Here is a 9044-nt window from a genome sequence, read left to right as displayed (position 1 = left end):
TTAATGTCAAAGTCAATCAAAGTGATGTCAAATCAAATGTCAATGTAGTTCAAAATCAAAATATTTCAACGGCTTTGTGTTGGAAATTGGAATTTATTTAAAGTAATATTTTGCTTGGTGTATTATTTTTGTGATTTGTAATCAAGATCGTATAATTTTTTAACCCTCATGTCTCTAGTAGTCTAAAATCATGAATGGAAACTCAGAAAACACTGCAAACAGTAGCAAGTTTGCTCCGATGCCTATGTCGGCGTTGTTAGCCAATTTGATGCCTCTGCAGAAACAATCCGACAGTCCTGATTCAAGTTTTACTTCTACCGACGAGAGCGATAGCTCATTCAGTGAAACCGTTGCAAAGAAACCATCCCCAAAGCGAAACGTACACAAAGAGTTTCGAACACCCAATCTGAAAGTGTCTAAGCCTGTTGACATCAAAAGTTTTGCTTCCGAGAAGAAAGTGGTGAACTCCGAACACAACAAAGAAAATTCGAACGACGACTGGATCTCAAATCAAACTTATCCCAACAAAAACAGTCTTAATATAAACAGTGGAAATAAAAAAGTTTTGAGCAATGTTCATCCTAGTTCAGAAGTAAAAAAGCGCAATGTTTTAGTTCCATATAATAGTATCACTAAGGTGACGCAAACGAAAGTTAGTTCCGCCCAAAAAAAGACTCCAGATATAGTAAAAAATCAGAGTAGCAATGTGCTCAAAACCAAAACAGTAACTCCGAAAATAAAGTCGGGCATTCGAAAGTTCACTCCAGGCTCGGCGAAGACTAGCAATAAGAAAACTCCTCAGAAACTCCTGCCACAGAACCGGGATAGAGTGAGATGTGAACTTTTTACACAAAAACCGACTAAAGAAGAGTCATGTCCACCTCCACGACCAGAAGTGCCAGTGGTGCCTGCGCCTGTCCCTGAGACACCTCTGAACAGGAAGGCCTTGCCGGCATCATATGCTGCAACGCCATCTTATCCGCAAGGTGCTATTGGCAATAATAACTCTAAGATATTGTTCAAGACAACTAGTATAAAAGACAAAAAGTATTTGTTTATAAAGAAATTGGGCACAGGAGGCTCCAGTGAAGTTTATAAGGTAGGTGGACAAAGATGTTATGTATAAAATGAGGTCATGAAGCCTTACCTAGTCAATTTTTTGTGTACATAATTATAGATACTTAAATAAATTGATGGAGCATGAGCTTTTACACACCAGTTTCTGAGATAGAAAATGTGAAAGAAATTTTGATGTGAAAGAAGGACCAATAAATAAACAAACAACGGGACAGACAAACACTTTCATATTTATAATATTAATTGGATTGTTTAGTTAAACTCAAACAAAAAATGTGCTTAGATGTTTATTTCTAGTTACTTCCTATATAGCAAAAAAATTACTTCAATTCTGTTCAATAAATATTTGTATATAAATAGGAACTTAAGGTATGTAGACCTAGAATGCATACTTTCATCCTTACCAAATGTATTCCTAAATAGTGTCAGATTATATTCAAATTGTCTAAAGGCATCTGACATGTCTTTTACATACACTGTGGTGTATCTGACATGTCTAGTGGAAATTGACAATCTACCAATATGTATGTTTCCTAACCATATTTCATACAAGTTTTATATGAAAACAATCTATCTGTTAGGGCCTAAGAATGGCCAAATTTTTATTTCTAATTTTGTATCTATAACAAATGTATGACTGTTGGCCGGCCAAATAAAAAATAATACTAGTATACATGAGTCAGATTGTTGCTCAAACTCATTTGGTACAAGAAGGCGTCCAACCTGTCACCTTACAATCACAGGCGGGCACAATATGCACTCAAAAACCAAGAATTACTTACAAAATGATGATACTTTGAGGTGCTTATTTCCACCCACAGGTGTTAGAAGTAGGCACATCAAGTGAGTATGCAGTGAAGTGTGTGTACCTGGCTACGGACCAGGAACTGGCCCAGGGGTACATCAACGAGGTGCGGCTGCTGCGAGACCTGCAGAACTCAGACAGGGTCATACGACTCTTTGATTTGTGAGTTTATATTTGTTGTGGAATATAAAACCAAAAGTTTTGTAATAGTAGCTGGATTGTGTATTCTATGTGAACACTAGAGATGATGGAGTGATGGTGTGATTCTCGCCCTTGAATAGGATCACTCCATATTCACCTGCGGAATTAGTACAAGGCGACTACGGAATAAAAATTGACATCTAACAATAGCATTCCCAATGCGTTGTAGTCTTAAAATTACAGTCCATCTTTAAAAAATTAAGGCTTATTTTTACGCTGACCGCAGATATCAGGACTTCTTATCCGCGAAACATATGGAGAATCCGTGAGAATGGGCGAATAGGTCATCAGGCCATCAGTTGCGTCTGCGATAAACTAAAAAAACTACAAACGAATTTTTATAGGTTTTCACCAATAGATAATGTGATTCCTGATAATCTATTAGAGTTTTTAATTCGAGCAAATAAAACCAATTTAGTAAGTTTGTATCCCGGTATAGACCTACTCAATTGGTTTTGTATGAAAAAGAATGATTTCCGTCAGCGAGTACGACAGAACCAATCAGCTGCTGCGGATGGTGCTGGAGGTGGGGGAGACTGACCTGTCATCATTCCTGCGCGCGCGCGGCGCGGGGCTGCCGCCCGCGCTCGTGCTGCACTACTGGGAGGAGATGCTGCACGCCGTGCACTATATACACGAGCATGGTATGTCAACTTCACACTGATTGTCTACTTTCCAACTGGTCATATCAGATTTTCCTTATATCATTAACATACAATACAAGATCTTGTGTGACAGTGATATGCTATGACGTCACGCACGCCCTAAAGACCTCTCCATGTAGCCAAATATTTAAATTGCACTCTGTTTAAATACATAATAGCCTGCAGTAAAGTTGTTGAAACATAGATGCGCTTAATATTTTTTCCGTTTTAAAAAATAATATACATATTATATACTCGCGTTGAAAAATTACGATCTACGTATGTTTTATGTGTATTCTCATTAGTAGTTTTTTTTTTCAATTCTTTTAGTAGCCATAAATAATAATTACAAAATGTTGTATGTATAAAATAAGTATTTTCAGTAACAATTTTCAAAGTGCGGGTATTTCGACATTCAACTTCAGTTCATTTTCATAAACTACCTTGAGTAATTTTACCATTCTCGTCCATTGAAGTGTTTCGCCTATTGTCATTATTGGATATAAAAAAGAAAAATCGTAAGAATGCATCAGCCGGAGTGGGAGAGGACCAAATCCTATTTAATTAGAAGCTTATTTCCAGATTTACCACGTGAGTATAAAAAGCCATCATTTTAGTTTAAACTTAAGTCGTCTTGTAATATGTAGTTACTTACACTTTTGTCGTGTTGATATGGGATTGATTAAAAAAAATGCGTCTGACATTCTGAAACATCTTTGTTCTATTCCCATAAATCCATTGGCTAGCTTTTGTACACATTATTACCCGAATTTTTGTAGAAAAATTACAAAATAACAATAGGCAATGATTGTTATTTTGTAATTTTTCTATAAAAATTCGGGTTTCAGCCTTTACCATATTTAAAAAAAACTAATTTATGGATATTTTTTTATTTGATTGCTTTGTTATATAACTTTAACATGTCTTATTTCTGCTTAGCTTGAGCTACTATTATTTCAGCTCTTTCTCCGATACCAGAGGAAGATTCGCCATCGCAGATTTCAACCAGGCCTTACAGTCCGTTGCCAGACTTGATCATAGAGAGAATTGCGCCTGTTAACAAACATGACGAGCCCGAGGAATTCTATCAAGAATTGGATAAGAAGATGAAGAAATTGTACAGAAAACTTTTTCTTGATGATGATGGGAGTACTCTAGATGAAGTTGACGACTTGAGATGGTATTACGGGTCAGTCGATGATGAAGACACGACTAATTCTCTTATGGAAGTTGATCAGAACCAAAATTATGTTAGCGTCCATGACACTGCGAGCATTGATCTTGATTACAGAGGTAATACTGCGAAAGATCGTTCAAAAATACATGGTGAATTTGTCCCAGAGATTTATACTAAAATTAGAGATGATGGGGAGGATATCGATTCAGCTACGTTTATTTTGGACAAAGTAGCTCAATATACTACCGAACCGGATCCAGATTATGTTGAAGTGTATGATCCTAACGGACATCGGGACTCGTCGTCTCAAGGGACTAGTCAAATAATAACTTGCCAAGCGCAAATACACAGAGTAGAGGATAATATCATTCAAGATGAAGAAGAAATCAGTCTGAATCAATATGAAGGGGAAGAAAGTGTTCAAAATGACGTGGAAAGTCTTCAAGACGATGAAGAAAATAATGAAGATGTTGAAGAACAAAGTCATCAAGACAGCGAAGAAAGAAGTGTTGTAGAAGAGGAATCTCAAAGTTATATTTGGCAAACAGTAGAAAGCAGGACTGTAACTAAACGAGGGGAGTTTATTGATATAGAAATATCCGCATTAGCGAAGGGTGATTCCGGCGAGAGTGGACACAGCAAAGGTAATGGAATTGGGCTTGGCAATCGTTCTTTGAAGTTTCATTTCGCACTTTTTGACTTAAGTTTTAGCGTAAATATAACAATCTCAATTTGTAGATGACATAAGTCTAGAGGGCTTATGGCAAAAGCCACATCTACTTATACAAATTTTGCAGTTTTGAGTACATATCGCTCGTTTGTAAGTCTCTCATTAGCCTTATATCACAAGCATTAACTATAACTACTCATTAAAAATCAAAAAAATAGTTTATTGCAGTATTTATATTAATTTCAGATTCCACTCCAGAAGTCATCACTCTGGACTCCGAGAGCGGTTCCTGCGACACATTGGAAATGATAAGACATTACAACATCCGGCGCCACTCCATGGGCTCCATCCGTCTGTCTGGGCCCTTTGGACGCCAGTCCAGTCCCTTCGACCTCACGTTCACACGCAGCAGGTCTTTAGACCCCGAAATCGATGTCTGTCGTCATTCTGATCTTAAAAATACAGAAGATATAAACGCTTCTTGGATATCACATGATTCTAATGGGCATAGCGCTGAAGGAATCGAGTTATCAACCGAAACTAATGACTCGAGTGGCGAAAAAATAGCAAGTGGCATTGCCGCGTCGACTCCTATGTCTACACAGTGGAACGCGACTAATTCGGGGAGTTCGACCAGCGTTGTCGACGAATTAAATACTGCAAGGATTTCGACAAGTTTCTCTTGGTCCAATGAAGAGAACGAATTCGGTGAAGTCTTTTCAGCTGAAGTTTCTTCCTTTCCTGGCAAAGGGGTTAAGAGGAAACACAGTGCAGTGGAAAGTGGGAGGCAGAAAATAATGAGGGTTGAAATGGCGCAGCCGTCGCGGGAAATATCTTGGGACGAGATAAAGAATAATTTTTTTGTTGGAAATCCAACCGTTTATAGAGTGTGTTCGTGTCCCGATCACACTTGCAATTGATTAACGACTATTACGGAAATAATAAACGGTGTTATTGTTTTTTGGTGAATTATTATAAATAATTGTATTATTTTAGAAAAGTTATTTTTGTATATTGTTAATTATTATTAAACATAATATAGTGAAATATAATTATTTTTGTTTTGTTGCATTTAAATCAACATTTTCGGGGTTTTCATTCACTACGCGGATTCACGACACGATTCTGCGGTGAAGTTTGTTGCGCCGCTTCTTCTTCACCTGCGCTTTGGAAGCCAAGCAGTAGACTTAGTTAAAATTTTTTTTTTGACGTCAATAAGTGATGTATATCTACTTACTGTAATATACTTACTGTATTAAATTTAGTTTTGATTTTTTGTCTTGTCTAAATAAACCTAATAGTTTGCAAATAAAATTTCTCCTTTTCATTTTCTTCAACCGTGAAGCGTCGGAGCCCTGGTTTAATTTTTAAAACGAAATATTTATGTTATTTTTTTTTCCTTCATGGGATAAGTTGCCATTCCGTTTTATCTTTAATTTCTGTTACTTCATTTTTGTGTTTTGCCGTATGTAATAAAGTTATTGCAAATAAACAAATCGTGTGTCTGTCCAGGCGTGATCCACGCGGACCTAAAGCCGGCTAACTTCCTGCTGGTGTGCGGAAGACTGAAGCTGATCGACTTTGGCATCGCGTCCGCTATCAGCAGCGACGCCACCAGCGTCGTCAGGTCCCAAGTAAGACCTTTTTATGCCGTCAAAAGGGCTTTTTTTATTATATTTGGTTTGGTAGGTTTCGACAACATATGCTATGATGGGCCCCCAAATATACGGACAGATCACACAGATTGAGCTAGCCCCAAAGTAAGTTCGAGACTCGTGTTATAAAATACTAACTCAACGACACTATATTTTATATCAAATACATATACATATAGATAAACATCCAAGACCCGGGCCAATCAGAAAAAGATCATTTTCCATCCTGACCGGATCGGGTTCGAACCCGGGACCTCTCGGCACACTTCAAGCACTTTACCACTGCGCCATCGAGGTCGTCAAAGAGACTCAATTACAAGGACGTTTTTTGTCTTGTGTTAAATGCAATAAGTTCTCTCGTTAGGTGTCAAAAACATTAAACAGGTCAAAGACAACTTTGTAAATAACTTATTTGGTGTACATTGTTTGCAGGCGACAGGCACATACTCGTACATCAGCCCCGAGGCGCTGATGGGCGGCGCGGGCGGCTACGGGGTCTCCGCGGGCGACGGCAACGCCCCTATCAAGGTAGCTCTCTCTCACTATGTAATTTAAGACTTATTGTATACTCATATCAGACAAAAAAAACATTCTGAAAATAATGATTTCCTGGTTACTTCCTCAACCGTTGAGCGGAGTCCAGCATCCGCATCGTTACTGTGTATCTTCCACTTCGCACTGTCCTCAACATCCTCATCACCAACATCGCAATCGTCTTTAACGACGTCGAGCCAGTTTTTTTTATTTGCTCTTATCAAGTGTCATCGGCTATACCTACCACAATAATAAAAAATCTGTTGTCGAATTTCGAGAAAACTCTTTTGTTGCATTTGTGTTGGTTACAGAAATCAAAACCTTCCTTTTTCAACATCCTGAATTTGACTATTCCAGATCTCTTTCCGCTCGGACGTGTGGTCGCTGGGCTGCATCCTGTACAGCATGGTGTACGGTCGCACCCCCTTCGGCCACATCCCCAACTTGGCGAAGCTGGCCGCCATCTTGGACCCCCACCACCGCATCGACTACCCGCCCGTCGAGCGTGAGTATTATGTCAATTTTATTTGTGCATTTTCATTAAAATAAGCTTAGCGTGTTGCAAATAATACGCCTGTACACGTGTAAAACCTTTGAACGTTTTATATAAAATGAGCTTGGCGTGTTTCAGAAATCATGCCTGGCGCATCTTAGTCCACACCTATACTAATATATACTTATTTACAGATCTGTTACTTGTATAAACTATGATATTCACCGATGTCCACTAGGTCTTTTACTCACATGTATTAGTTGTTCATACAAATAATATTTTATAATTGGTTATGTCATTGCAATTCAAGACTTTTATTTTTAATTGCAAGATATATCACTCTTAATCTTTTCCTTTTTTATTTTCATTATAAATTGATACTCTCTCTCCAGACCTCCCTCCGTCACTGATCGCGGCGCTGAAGTGGTGCCTCACGTACAATGCGCGTGCGCGTCCGTCCGTGCACGAGCTGCTGGCCATCGCCTACCTCAAGCCCGCCGTGACGTCACTGCCGCAGCCCTTGCTGGACAAACTGCAACCCCTCGTCACGCCGCAGGAGTTCCGGTTACTGCAGAAGGCGCAGGTGTAGCTGGTACAAATGTGTAATGTCTCGTGAAGACAATTGATGTACTGATATAGTTAATTGGACCAATCGCGAATTGGACATTTGAACTTTGGACCAATCGCGCCTAAAGGATTATACCTACAAGACGGCAATGCAAAATTAATAGCGTGTTGATAAACCACATATTTTGCAAATTTTCACAACACTGGATGATCTGAAATGTTGACTTCGAGTGCGTTGGTGTTATCTTACACGTTGATGTCTAGCATGCGCTTGCTTGTTTGCACTATTATGTATTTTTGTAAGATTTTATATCATGCTATTATCACAGCAGAGTTGCTAACAGAGTTACGCTTTCTGATTATGCTCGAGTCCCATTGTGATTTATATAAATACATAAAGACGTCGAGGTATTCAGAAACTTTAATAGATATTATGCATTTCAGAAATACATGAATGTATAGATTTCTGTATTTTCTCGAATATTTTTTCAATTGTCAATGCCTTATAAATGATACTGGGCATCCTGTCGCGCTTGTAAATAATATGAATTGGTACTAAAATATGTTTTCTTTGCAATATTGGTGTATGAGATAGTCATATGTTTCGTTGTTGGTGCCAAAGTTTGACAGCCTGAATTTTTGTAAATATTTGTAAAGAAGGACGCCAAATTTGATAATTAGGAATTCAGAAAAATTCTTGCATTTCCGTGAGTTTATAGATGTCTAATTAGGAGCTAAATATCTTTATATTAGGTAATTTTGTAAGTGACCTGTCATTTACAAAATTAAGTAATATAAATAGAATATAATATAGAAATATGACTAGTTGACAGTAACATTTAAAAAAATCAATACAAAATAGTTTAACTTCAAAGTTTGAATATTGAAAAAATAATATTGCGGATATAATCGCAATAAGAGAACATCTCACATTCTAAGCAATTTTTAGGTAGGTATAACAATTAATGTATTTTAAAGATTTAGTGTAAATTAACATATATTTGGTATAATTTATTACAATGAATCTATAAATATAATGGAATATAATAATGTTGTTTTTTTATTGTTTTTTAAAAGCAAAGACTTTTCTTTAAATAAATGATTTATTGCAGAATATGAATACAAAAAATAAATAGAATAATGATCTTGGAGAAACCAAGTAAATAATATGCGTAAAATGTTATACTTATAAAATACTGATAATTACGTCATAAGCAAAAT

At 37.3% G+C, this 9044-nt stretch overlaps 2 protein-coding genes across 2 annotated transcripts; both read left to right on the top strand.

Annotated features, from left to right (window-relative positions):
* The first annotated feature begins 26 nt into the window (after nucleotides 1-26).
* Nucleotides 27-8873, top strand: Mps1 (Monopolar spindle 1). Its single transcript, XM_053745937.1, has 7 exons — nucleotides 27-1099; nucleotides 1899-2044; nucleotides 2567-2727; nucleotides 6087-6208; nucleotides 6662-6757; nucleotides 7121-7268; nucleotides 7649-8873. The coding sequence occupies exons 1-7, from the start codon at nucleotides 191-193 to the stop codon at nucleotides 7843-7845; spliced, it is 1779 nt and encodes a 592-aa protein (XP_053601912.1). The 5' UTR covers nucleotides 27-190; the 3' UTR covers nucleotides 7846-8873.
* On the top strand, nucleotides 3075-6072 carry LOC128670346 (uncharacterized). Its single transcript, XM_053745938.2, has 3 exons — nucleotides 3075-3318; nucleotides 3688-4548; nucleotides 4821-6072. The coding sequence occupies exons 1-3, from the start codon at nucleotides 3252-3254 to the stop codon at nucleotides 5492-5494; spliced, it is 1602 nt and encodes a 533-aa protein (XP_053601913.1). The 5' UTR covers nucleotides 3075-3251; the 3' UTR covers nucleotides 5495-6072.
* Nucleotides 8874-9044: the final 171 nt, after the last annotated feature.

Source organism: Plodia interpunctella, chromosome 5, assembly GCF_027563975.2.
Source record: "Plodia interpunctella isolate USDA-ARS_2022_Savannah chromosome 5, ilPloInte3.2, whole genome shotgun sequence".
NCBI classification, from domain to species: Eukaryota; Metazoa; Arthropoda; class Insecta; order Lepidoptera; family Pyralidae; genus Plodia; species Plodia interpunctella.
Note: the sequence above shows the minus strand (reverse complement) of the source record. Positions and strands in the feature narration are given on the sequence as shown.

Coding starts and splice junctions, on each gene's coding strand:
- Mps1 (XM_053745937.1), top strand. CDS start 191: ATGAATGGAAACTCAGAAAACACTGCAAACAGTAGCAAGTTTGCTCCG. Junction 2,045..2,566: donor GTCATACGACTCTTTGATTT/GTGAGTTTATAT, acceptor GATTTCCGTCAG/CGAGTACGACAGAACCAATC. Junction 7,269..7,648: donor CGACTACCCGCCCGTCGAGC/GTGAGTATTATG, acceptor CTCTCTCTCCAG/ACCTCCCTCCGTCACTGATC.
- LOC128670346 (XM_053745938.2), top strand. CDS start 3,252: ATGCATCAGCCGGAGTGGGAGAGGACCAAATCCTATTTAATTAGAAGC. Junction 3,319..3,687: donor CTTATTTCCAGATTTACCAC/GTGAGTATAAAA, acceptor CTATTATTTCAG/CTCTTTCTCCGATACCAGAG. Junction 4,549..4,820: donor CGAGAGTGGACACAGCAAAG/GTAATGGAATTG, acceptor TATTAATTTCAG/ATTCCACTCCAGAAGTCATC.